This window comes from Sciurus vulgaris (genome assembly GCF_902686455.1).
Source record: "Sciurus vulgaris genome assembly, chromosome: 7".
Classification (NCBI taxonomy): Eukaryota; Metazoa; Chordata; class Mammalia; order Rodentia; family Sciuridae; genus Sciurus; species Sciurus vulgaris.
Window position 1 is genome coordinate 79,658,196 of NC_136467.1, and position 13,266 is coordinate 79,671,461.

The following is a 13,266-nucleotide window of genomic DNA, read 5'->3' on the forward strand; positions in this document are numbered from 1 at the left end:
TTTATCAAAGACACTGAAGCCCTGAAAGACTGAGTTCCCCATCGTTATTCAGAGAGCAGCAGTTCTTGAACATCCTGGCTTCTAGAACTCAGGGAAATTATGCACAAGACAAATAGGACTATTCATTGGACCTTTGCACTATTAACACTTTTGCTCTTATTTTAAGAGCAAATAAAATTCTCATTGGATACTTTACAGAAACTGACACGATGTCGGCCCATGCTCTCCTGCCCTCCCTTTCTCCCAGTTCCACGCAGGCTAGGCTTTCTAGGTCAAGGTTGATTCCCTCCTGCCTTAGGCCCCTGGGCATGGCTGCTATCCAGGACTGTCCCGCTCAGCGAGCTTCCCACAGACTAGAGAGGAACGGAGAGGCAGACTCTCAGGTCAGGTCTTGGTCAGTAGCCTGGTGCCCCGCTCATCTTCCAGGCTGGCTGGGGTGGCGGGCTGCCCCACCGGGGTCGCAGGGGAGCCCTCGGGGGTCGGCACTTGGGCCGCCCCACAGATGCCGGCCACCGCGGTGGCTGGGAGCCCCTGGTGAGAGCCCGCCGGGCCCGCCCTGGCCCTTGGCCGCCTGTCCCCAGGCCCCCGGGGCTCCGCCAGGGCCCCGCTCTTCCTCCTCCTCCTCCTCGCACGCCCGCTGGGCTGATCTCCTGCCATGACTCAGCGCTTCTCACAGGCCGCCCAGCCGGGCACACAGCTTCGCGCGGGCTCCTCCCGCCGCGTCCACCCCCTCTCGCCACCCACGCCCGCCCCCGGCCGCGAGGCCTTTCCCCGCGCGGCCGCCGCCGCAGCCGCCGCATTCCGCGCCGGCGCCTCAGCAGCACAAGTCGCCCGCACCGCGCTCCGGCCCGACCTCGCTGCCCAGCCCTGCGCCAGCCATGGAGCCCACTGCCCCGCGCCGCCGCCACACCCACCAGCGCGGCTACCTGCTGACGCGGAACCCCCACCTCAACAAGGTAAGCCTGCCGCACCCGGCCCCTTGGGTGGTCCCGCAGCTGGGCCTCGCCCTCCGCGGCTCCCGGGGAAGGCGCCGGTGGACAGCGGGGCGGTGGGCCTGGTGCGGGCGCCGCGGACGGGAACGCCCCGCGGAGTCGGTGCCGCAGGGTGTGATGGCGGGGCGGTCCTCTGCATCCCGTCCCGGGAACGCGGGGAAAGGTGTAACTTGCAACTTTCTGGCTGTTCTTCGTAAGCCGGATCCCAGCCTAGGAAGGCGGCATCAGACAAGGTGCGCGAGTTGGGTGTTACCGTGAAGGTGCAGGCGGACTGCCAGGTCTGCCACCGTGTGCCTCCCACCTCCACGGGTTCCGCTCGGTGTGGCAATCCTTGGAGGCTGCTGCGAAGAGAAGTGGCCCTACTGGTCCGGCCTGGACCGAAATGGGCTCTGAGTGCCTTGGATCACGTTAAGCATCTAGATTCCAGGGCCTCTCGGTTTCTGGAGTGACATGGTTCAGAGTCTGGGAATGCCTGGTGGGTGGCTTCTGCCTTGGAACCTTGGTGTGGCGTGGCTTGATAGAAAAGCCCTTCCTAGGCAGGGGGCTTGGATGAAACTATTCCTTAATTTCTTTTTTCTTTTAAAATTTCTTCTGGTTTTTTTAAATCAAGTCTTTTGGAAGCTTTTTCCCCCCCTTTTTTAAAAACTGTCATGCCCTATTCAGAGTCTTTTCAAATCCTATTAACATTTCCTTTTTTCTTCACTGGTAATGTAGTATTAACACCTAAGGTCGCTCTTAAATGAAAGTAACTCAGAATTCATCATTTTGATACTAATCAGTCACACTGTTATTTTACAGCCAGGTTTGTCTGGATTTTTCCTTTGTATGTGTGTACTTCTGACATTTCCTATTTATTCAATATATTGAAAATGCCATGATGGGTCAGCACATAGGTCTGTGTAGTTATTTTGGTTGTCTCAGTAGAACACCCTTTTTTCATTAAGAATTGGACCTCAGCTTTAACCCCCAGTCATGTGACTGGCAATTTGTTGATCACTACTAGTGGCTTAAAGATTGACGATTTATTTAATTAATTAATAGTGAGTGTGAGTTTTTTCTTTTTTTCTTTTTTTTTTTCGTGGTGGCAGGCAACTTTTACAAATCTATGGTTGTTTAGTATTTTTGGTCAGTAGTACAACATTTAAAATAATTTCCTATTTTTTTCCTCAAAATCAATTTGCTAGTTTGATTCTTCTTCCTTTTTTATTATTCTGCAGGTTGGGGCCTATTTTCAGTAGAACAAAGGTAAAATTTGATGTGACAAAACAATTTGTGACTTTCATGTGTTACCTGCCTGTTGTAATTTATGATCAAATTATGAGTTGACTCTTAACAAGACCACATTAAGTAACATAACCTGTTTTATTTTCTTCAAGTCCCAGGCAAGAGTGTCTGTTAAGACTTAATAGATGAAATAGGCAATCCCTGAGAAAGAGTAATTTTGCCTTTACTATGTTTTTGTTAGGAGTTTATGACATTAAAACCCCTTTGACTCCTGTTTCCCTGTAATAGTACCTACTTCAGAATTGTAGTATCACAAAGAACTCCCACAGAAGGTAAAAAGGTGCAGCATTAATATATTAAGAACACTTTTGGGGAGGGAAAGGGGACAACAGGGAATGATATTGGCCAAATTATATTGTGTGCATGCATGAATATGTAACAACAAATCCCACCATTTTGTACAACTCTAATGCACCAATAAAAAATATGGGAAAAATAAATGTCTGAGGAGAGGATGTCATAGTGTACAAAAACAACAAAATCAGTAAATCAAATTTTTCCAAAGATTATATGGGTTATAACACTTATATAAAAGTCAAAAATAAACATTGTTTTGAGGATTACAAGTAAAATACTTGAATCAGCATCTGGCATACAGTTGGCTCTTATCATTGCAAAGAAATGTATAAATAATCTCAAAAAATACATTTTTGAATTTATAATCGAACTTTGGGATCTGTGTTGTATCACGTTGAATTAAAAATCTAGTTCACCAGCTTTGCCGCAATTATATAACAACACTTACACCTTTCATTCAGTTTCAAGACATTGATGTGGTGCCTCATGGAAGTATTGCTATTTTCTTACATGTGCCATTGAAACCAGAGAAATGGGACCTTGATTTGCCATACACTCAAGACCTCTAGGCTTTCAAGTTTGTTAGTAGTCCATAACTTTTTTTTTCTTTTTTTCAATGCTACCTTTTCTTTAAAGAGACACTACTAGTCCTGAGTCTCTTAACTTTCCTCCAACATTCCAACCTATTACTTGGCATTGGGAAGGCTTCTGCAACCATATCAATACAAATCTTTATCATTGTACCTTTGGTAACTGTAACAATGATTTTTCTAATTTTATTTCCATTGTCATGGTTCACCCTACATAACAGGTATGGAAGAATTATCAACATTAGTTAGCATTTTTTTTTTTTTTACATTTTCCTTCTGTTATCCAATAATGTTATTATTTCCTATTATGTTGAATGTGCAGTCAACCTGTCAATTAGTTTTACTGTCTTCTCCAAATTTCTTATTAATTTCCCAATTTAGCCTTCCACTTAAAATATATTTGCTGATTCTGTCAATTCTTTCCTTTTTGTGTGTCATTCCTACAGTTAAAATGTCATTAGTTGATTTGATAATGATTTCTTTAGGAAATCTTTCCTAATCATCTTAGTCCTATTGTCATGTTACACTTTTGTACCAAATAATTTTGTATTTACTAAATTCTCATTTTTTCTTGTTCATTTATTTTGATTGTCACAGGGCAGGGATTATAATACTTAGAATATTTTGCTCAGTGGATATTAAATAAATATTTAATAAATGAATGAGCCATGTTTTTATTTCTTTTTGTCTTGAAACAGTACTTAGCTTTTAAAGCAGGTAATTTTTAAAGGGGTAGTTATCCTAAGATAAATATCCTCATTAATGTAATTTTGTGAAAGTAAATTCACCTTAAAGGCTAAAGTTCCTGTCCCATTGTTATATAGTGAAACATATAGTCAGAAAAGTTGGAATTTTTTTTTTTTTGCTTGACAGTTCCTTGAAATTTTAATTACTTGCTCAATAACCTTAGTGAAGTACTTATTCTTGGTACAATCAAGGATAGCAATAGATATGATCTGAATTTTAAAAAACAAAACCTAAGAGAAATATTATCTTCATTAGTAATGATTTGTGAATGACCCTAAGCCTTACTGTATACTCAGATGTGAATCATTGCATCAGTGCTTGTGCCCCACCCTTAGGAGATTCAATATCTTTATGTACACAGCCTAAACTATTCTTGAGATGCTTGTCTTTGTCTGCCTTATATGTATATGTTTAACTTCATGTTTACAATTTTCAAGGATACCTTCTTACTCAAATAAGTTGTTTTAAATTTTCTTTCAGAAAATGTCATGTGACCAGTGATCACATGAAGACTATTGTTTTAGTCAGCTATTTCACTGCTGTGACTAAATGATCTGACCAGCACAATTATAGAGGAAGAAAGGTTTATTTGAGGGCTCATGGTTTCAGAGGTCTTAGTCCATAGAAGGCTGGCTCCATTCCTCAGTTCTTGAGGTGAGGCTGAATATCATGGAGGAAGAGTGTGGCAGAGAGAAGCAGCTCACGTCAGGAAAGTGGAGAGACACTCTACTCTCCAGATACAAAATGTACCCCAATGATTACACAAATGGTATGCCTTTGTGCCATGTACAAACAGAGAAACAACATGTATCCCATTTGTTTACAATAAAAAAAAAAACAAAAAAAAAAAAACAAAATGTACCCCAAAGCCTCGCCCCAATTCCAGTCTCCTCCAACCACATCCTACCACTTCAATTAATCCTGTCAGGGAGTAATTCACTGATTGGGTTAAGACTCTTATAACCCAATCATTTCTCCTCTGAACCTTCCTGCGTTGTCTCCCATGTGAGCTTTTGGGGGACATCTCACATCCAAACCATAACAACTGTTATATAAAATTAAAATGGTACATACAATAAAAATAATCATGCTTAATTTTAATTTCTCAATTTATTAATTCATTTTATTTTTCTGTGCAATGGTGAAAAACACAGATAGTTCTTTTGTTCTTACATGGGTTCTAGCCTTTAAGAATAAATAACATGACTTATAGGTAAGTCTCCAAAAATATCATTCTTCAGTATTTTAGTTAGTTGAATTCAATTTCAGTTAGTGATAGTGTTTTATCAAAGTTAATTTTGGTTAGCATTAACTTTTAAATCTGAAAATTGAGCTAATGGGGAAGCTCAAGTCCAAATTCTTCTAATTAGCAGTTGTGAAGTGTTTGGTATACTTCTTAACTAGTCTTAGTTGATTTGTTAGCATATAGTTAAAATTAATATTTGTTAAATATAAAGAATGCTTGGGTAACTATTTACTTCTTGTCATGTCAAGACCTAGCTGGATATGTTGTGGGGAAGAGAGAAATATATCTGATGATTATTAAGGAAAAGTTCTCTTTTTATTTAGTGTAAACCATACCAGAGTGAATAATTTAGAAATTTTCATCTGCTACATTTCTCCGGAGTTGCCTCGGCAATATGAGAAACTGGTTTATTATTTATCATGACATTCCACTGATGTGAAAACCATTATGGTAGAAATGGACAGCCATATGTCTCCATAACTGTTCTTTTTCTTGCTGCATTGAAACAACAGAGGTAGTGCAGGATATCACAAAAACTAAGTAATGTGTGCAGTAACAAATAGAAAGATGAATTTGATTTGAGGACTCTTGAAACTGGTGATATGGAATACAAGACATATTGAAGAGAGGAATAGGTTTGAGATTTTTCATTTTCATGCTTTGACTTTCCACCTACTTTTGGTCAAGCATGGGAAATGTGATCTCATAAAACGACCATTCTAAACCTTTGTGCCTGGAAGAAATGAACTCAAGTCCAAATTCTTCTAATTAGCAGTATTGAAGTGTTTGGTATACTTCTTAACTAGTCTTAGTTGCTTTGTTAGTATATAGTTAAAATTAATATTTGTTAAATATAAAGAATGGTGGTAGGTGAAAATTTCTGAAATTTTAGCTTAAATACATATAGTACACTTTAAAACAAAGGATATTTATTTTAAATTAACTTATAGAATGTAAAACATTAATATTTTTCCTGAGGTCCTGGAGATACAGTATATCTAAGTCAGCCATCAACTAAATTGTTTTCAGAAACTTGAGGCCTTTGAATTTAAATAAAGAAGAAAATATACTTTTAAACTTATATAGTTTAATCTGGTAATTTAGAAATAAAATAATGAGGATTGAATAGTAAAATAAAAAAACATGGAAAAAAAAAGAAAACATGGGATATAACTAGTAGAACTTCTATGCTAATATATAAACCCCAGGCCTAAAATCACTTGGATTATTGTTTTATTTTAATGATCAAATAATGGTTGAGTAAGAACATCAGCAGAAGTACTCATGTTCATGCCATTTGGAGGCTGAAGGAGTCCTAAGACTTCAGTACAATATTAGGGCTAGGACCCCTAGGCTTATAACATACTAAAATACATTTATTTAAATTGTACATTCAGAGGCTCCTAAGATATTTTCAAACTTTGTTGATTGTTATATAGTATACACATCTGTCTATATGTATAAAGATATTGATGGGTGCTGAATTATATCACTCCCACTCATGCGTTGAAGTCCTAATCTCCCAGTACTGTAAGAGAATCTTTTAAGTCTTTAAATAGGTAATTAAGTTAAAATGAGGTCTTTAGAGGAAGGCCCTAATCCAATGTGACTAGTGTCCTTATAAAAAGAGATGAAGACATGTGTACAGAGGAAGGACCCTGTGAATACTAAGGGAAAAGATGACAATTTACAAGTTAGAAGCTGTCTATGAATCAGGAAAAAAACCTTAGGATAAAACCAACCCTGCCAATACTTGATCTTGGATTTCCAGCCTCCAGAACCATGAGGAATAAATTTATTTTGTTTATACCATCCCACTTTTTTTCATGGCAGCCTTAACAAACTAATATGCTTAGGTAATCAAAGCAAAATTTCTCTAAAAATCTTAAAAATTCCTTTTAGATACACACAACAGTAGAATGTATTGTTATATTATCCATACATGGAGTATAACTTATTCTAATGAGGATCCCATTCTTGTGGTTGAACATAATGTGGAGTTACACTTGTCTTGTATTCATATATGAATATCGGAAAGTTATGTCTGATTCTTTCTACTGTCTTTCCTATTCCCATCCCCCTTCCCTTCCCTTCATTCCCAGGTCTAATCCCAGTGAATTTCTGTTCTTCCCTTCCACCTCTTATTGTGTTTTTTCCCTTAGGATGACAGTCTCCAGTTCCATCCATTTACTGGCAAATGCTGTAATTTCATTCTCTATGGCTGAGTAATATTCTTACATTGTGTATGTATACCACATTTTCTTTATCCCTTCATCTGTCAAAGGGCATCTAGTTTGGTTCTATAGCTTAGCTATTGTGTATTGATCTGCTGTAAACATTGATGTGGCTGCTTCACTATAGCATGTTGATTTTAAAGACCAAGTAGTAGGATAACAGTCAAATCGTGGTTCTATTCCAAGTTTTCTGAGGAATCTCCATACTGCTTTTCCATAGTGGTTGCACCAATTTGCAGTCCCACCAGCAATGTATGAATATACCTTTTTCCCCACATCCTTGCCAACATTTATTGTTACTTGTATTCTTGATAATTACTATTCTTAATAGAGTGAGATGGAATCTGTGTGATTTTAAATTGCATTTCTGTAATTGCTAGAGATGTTGAGCATTTTTTCATATATTTGTTGATCATTTGTATTTCTTCTGTAAAGTGCCTGTTGTGTTCCTTAGTTCATTTATTGATTGGGTTATTTGTTTTTTTGGTGTTAAGTTTTTTGAGTTCTTTGTATATCCTGGAGATTAATGCTATATTTAGGCTCTCTGTTCACTCTCTCTTGATTGCTTTCTTCTCTGTGAAGGATTGAACAACTCAGGGCCTTGTACTTGCAAGGCAAGCACTCTCTACCAACTGAGCTATATTCCCAGCCCAGCTTTTTAGTTTGATACCATGCATTTGTTGATTCTGGATTTTATTTCCTGTGCTTCAGGAGTCTTGTTGAGGAAGTCATTTCCTAAGCTAACATGATGCAGATTTGGGCCTACATTTTCTTCTAGTAGGCACAGGATCTCTGGTTTAATGCCTAGGTCTTTGATCTACTTTTTGAGTTTTGGGCAGGGAGAAATATTTAATTTCATTCTGCTACATTCTGTTGTATTTCCAGTTTTCCTAGCAGCTTTGTAGAAGAGGCTATCTTTTCTCCAGTGTATATGGCTTCTTTGTCTAGTACGAGATACTGTATTTATGTGGGTTTGTCTCTGTGACTTCTGTTCTGTTTCATTGGTTTTCATGTCTGTGTGGTTTTAATTTACATTTCTGTAATTGCTGGAGATGTTGAGCAATACCATTAAAACAAAATTTCTTAGTACTTCCCCTTGTGTTTAGTAGAATTTATTGTTTCAATTTAAAACAATGTTGGATGGTGTTGACTAATGAATTATAATCCATAGGTTAAAAAAATTTGTTCTATGCTTTAAGTAGTGCTTTTAATACCAGAAATATTATAGGGTGACTTTCTTTTCTGTGTTCTTTATTTTACACATGGGGCTGTAGTTTACCTTGGCAGTACTGGTCCAGCCCCCTTTGTTTTTCCATCTATTTGCCAAAATTGTGGGGGCTTTTAAATCAAGAATTTTGAAATTATGAGAATGTCATTATTACTAATGTTGGCTGTTGTAGTTAGCAAAATACTAACTACATGCTTTTGTGCTGGTAGCCAAAATAAAGTTGAAACTTGGTTAATGAGCATCCTTTTTTGGGTCTTTAAATTTTAACTGATTCAAGATCTTGCTTCAATCAGTTTTTCAGATGGTAAATAAAATGGCAGAATTATGACAATACATATTGGTCATATCAATAAATATAAATGAAAATAACTCACTTAATAAAAATGTTTTCATACAGTTTCACAAAGTACAAACTGTGGTAAATAAAAGAAACATGGAGAACAGAATGTTTAGGAATGGGTAAAAGTAAAGATATGGGAAGATGCATATAATAAGAAATCTGGGTTATGATCCTGATATCAGACAATGTAGAGTTCATATAAAAAATTAACTGGAGCAAGAAACTATAATGCTCATAGGTACAATTCTGGTTGAAGTTGTGAAAGTTATGAATATGTACCAAGTAACATAGTGACCTGTTCACTTACATATCTGCAACAGTAGATTTTAAGTGTTCTTACAACAAAAAAATAAGTATCAGGGGTAATGCATATATTAATTAGCTCAAGTTAGCCATTGCATTTTAAAACAACGTGTTGAACTGGGTGTGGTGATTCATGCCTGTAATTCTAACTACTTTGGGAAGGCTGAACAGGGAGGAGCACAAGTTCAAGGCTATTCTCTGCAACTTAGTCCCTGTCTCAAAATAAAATTTAAAAAAATGGCTGAGGATTGAGCTCATGTACATATGATTTGTAGTTGTTCAAATCATATGTATATATGTCATTTTTCTCTGGATGTTTTAAAGATGTTTCTTTGATGTTCATTTTCAGCATTTTAAATATAATGTTTTTGGGTTTGTAGTTTTTTGAGCTTTTTACTTGGGGTTTCCTAAATTTGTTGATTCTTGCCATACTGAATCAGTTTTCAGCTGTTATTTTTCCAAGTATCTTTCTTTTCTCCCCTTTTGAGACTTTGATGACACTAAATGTTAACTGTGGAATAATATCAAAAGGCCTAATTTTAGGTCTTTTTTTTTCTTTTTTAATAATTTAGCAAGAAAATTTAATAAATTGTTAAAGGCTGAATGTGGGATAGTGGTGAGAATATACAACCCCTGAGAGCTATAGACCCAAGGGCTGTTGGCTCCCAGTTGAAGGCTTTTCTCCATAGACCTCTACTGGGAGCTCATAAGAAACACTAGTCGGGGCTTGGACTGTAGCTCAGGGGTAGAGCACCTGCCCAGCATGTGCGAGGCACTGGGTTCAGTCCTCAGCACTGCATGCTAATAAATTGAAAAATAAAGGTCCATCAACAACCAAAAAAAAAAAAAAAAAAAAAAATTTAAAAAAACACTAGTGGTAGGGTGGGAAACTAGAGAAAGCCTCCTTCCCTGGTGTAGGCCAGTAAGGGGGTGGCTGCTGATACAGAAATGATACCAAATACAAGGGACCCTACTCTATTAAACAAAAGCCTTAAGCCACTCAGTGCAGTGCAGCAAACCCCCTTCACCCTCAGGATACAGGTGAAGATCCACTGTGACTAGAGAAAGGGAAAAGGAAAAAACAATCTATCCATGATGGAAGGGCAGGAAATTATCCTGGGCCAGACAATAAAATACCTCCTACCAGTGGAAGAGGGCAAGATCACTGGGAAAAAAACAGTGTTAAGACCCAGGGACACAGGACAACTTTTGTGTCCCATACCAGGTTAGCAAGAACCAAGTAAGAACAGCAGTGTAGCTGGGCACAGTGATACATGCCTTTAATTCCAGTGACTTGGGAGGCTGAGGCAGGAGGATTGTTAATTTCAAGGTTAGCCTGGGCAACAAAGAGAGACCCTGTCCCCCCACCCAAAAATAAATAAATAAATAAATAAATAAATAAAAAAAAGGGCTGGGGATATAGCTCAGGGGTAAAGTGCCCCTGGAGTCAATCCCCAGTACCAAACTAACAAACAAAACACCAGAAGTCTACTACTAAGAGAGAGACAAAAATGTAGAGAGACCATCATTGAGATGGAGAAATACAGGAAAGGCCTAAAGACAAATACAGTCCAGGAACATTGAGAAAAATTCTCTAGAAAACCAGTGTAGGTCTTTTTTTAATTTTTCAGATTTATCAATTTCTAGTGATCTATCTTAAACTTCACTGACTCTTTTCACTTTCATTCTTTTCAATTCTGTTCTTGAGCCCACCCAGTGACTATCTTATTTATTATATTTTCCAGTTCTAAAACTTCCATTTGGTCATTACAGTTTTTATTTCCTGACTAATATTTTCTTTCTGTTCATTTCAAAAGCTTTGTTTGGGGGCATGATTATCATAACTAATGGTTGTAAACATTTAACAAAATAGTCTTATGGTTTCATTGTATAAACATAAAAAGATGCAAAAGTGTTCTGAAAAGTCTATTTCCAACTTGAGTCCTAGCTAGCTGGGTCATTCTTCCCACAGATAATGGAGTGTTGTTCCCTATTCTTTCTTTAAGAAGCCAAGCTTTTTTGCATCAAGGTTTATTTTCCTTGTTGTTTCCTTCCTGTCCATCCCCCATTTTTCCCCCCAGTGAACAACTACTCTCCCAGTGGTCCCTCATTTTAATATCACTGCTCAATAAACTCTTCCCTTTAACTCCTAAATTAACTTAACTCTTTAATTTTTCCTTTAATCCTATACTTATCACAATTGTTATTTTATAGTTATTTGTAAAATATCCTGTTCTAGTCTCTAGATTATACATTTTATGAGAGTATGGACCATAACTGACATGCCACTGTTTTCTTGGTATATGTCTATAAGTATTCATTTAATTGATATTTGTTGAAAAATATTTGAGTATGACAGTTAATTTGTGTGTCAGCTTGAATGGGCCATTTAGTTAAACAATGTTCTGGGAGTATCTGTGAGACTGTTCCTGGATAAGATGAACTCTTCAACTGAGTAAAGCAGGTTGTTCTACCTAATGTAGGTAGGCCTTGTCTGATCACTTAAAAGCAGGTCTGAATAGAATATAAGGACTGAGTAAGAGGGATCTCCTCCTTTCCTGTCTTTGAGCTGGGACATGGATTTTTTCTGCCTTTGAACTTGAACTGAAATATCAACTCATCTTGGGTCTTGTGCTTGCTGGCTTTCAGACTGGAACTACACCATTGGCTCCTCTGTATCTCTAGCTTGCCAACTCATATCTTGGGACTTTTCAGCTTCCATAATCATGTGAGCCAAGTATAATATTTCTCTTAAAATAAATCTCTTTGTATACATATTATTTTTGTTTCTCTGAGAAGTCTGACCAATACAGTGAACTTCACATTCCCCTTCAAAGTAGCTGTAAAAGGAGACAAGAAGCATTTCTGAAAATCTCAACTGTGGCTCTCAGGGAAGAAAGCCATCTTGTGGTGTTTCTGGGAATTTCATATTGGAGGTATAGATAGATCCCTTATAAATCTGAAGTATAGTTCTCCACAAAAATTCTTAATATGTTTTGTGTCAGGTCTCTTTGGCAATTTGGTAGTCTGTAGACTCCTAAAAGTAATAGTTTTTGTTATTATTATTTTTTTTTTGTGTGTGTAGTGTTGGGGATTGAACCCAGGACTTGATGCATGCTAGGCAAGTGCTCTACTACTGAGCGACATCCCAAGACCCAAAGTAACAGTTTTAAATAAACAGTACACACTACTATAAATGAAACCAATTATTGTGAAATATAGGTATCAAAATATTTAAAAATAAATGCATGACATTATAGATGTGTTTTTAAAATTAAAGATATATAGCAAGACAGTATACTTAAATATTCTAATAAATTAAATATAAGTAGTCTAAAGTAAAATTTTTATTTTTTTGATACAAGATCTCACTGTGTTGCCCAGGCTGCCCTTGGATTCCAGGGCTAAAGGATCCTCCTGCCTCTTGGTTAGCAAGGATTACAGGTGCTTGAGCCTGGCTTAAGATTTTATTTTTCAAAGAGATCATTGTGAAGGTTGTTTGAAATGAATCTGTGTGCCTGTGCATATTATTTTGAAAAAACCTTATTGTGATTCTAAAACTACTGTACTGCCAGTGTAATGATGAACATTAGTGATTTTTCAAGATAAATGCCACAGATGTAATGTGATATAAAATATTTATTTCTATTATGGCAACGACACAAATACTATTAATATTTCCAGTTTATTGCTTTCATTTATAATTGAAGGCAATATAAATTTCAAAGAGTTAGTGAAAAAGATGACTTAAAGAACTTAAAGAACTTCTTAATTACTCAGATTATTTGAGGCTCTGTGATTTCACGAATAGGTTAAGAGCCTCTGTTTAGGGAGCTAAAAATTTCTTCCCCAAAAGTTATGACTTTGGGTCTTTTAAAATTGATTCTTAAATTCAAGGACTTTTTGAAAATACCAGGACATGAAAAACAAACGTCAGTATTTACTTAACACTTGCACATTGGGGGTTGTCTTCCCCTCCTCCTCCTCCTCCTTCACTTCCTCCTC

General features: G+C 37.4%; 1 protein-coding gene across 2 annotated transcripts in view; it reads left to right on the forward strand.

Moving 5' to 3' along the window:
- The first annotated feature begins 294 nt into the window (after positions 1–294).
- Positions 295–13,266, forward strand: part of ME1 (malic enzyme 1) — a 205,998-nt gene continuing 193,026 nt past the window's right edge. The window contains exon 1 of one of the 2 annotated variants that reach the window (XR_013765019.1): positions 295–956. Coding sequence is in view for 1 of the 2 variants with exons in the window: in XM_079146979.1 (XP_079003105.1) it covers positions 879–956 (78 nt within the window). In the remaining variant the exon portion in view is untranslated. The remainder of the gene's footprint in view (positions 957–13,266) is intronic. The other variant, XM_079146979.1, reaches the window with a different exon arrangement.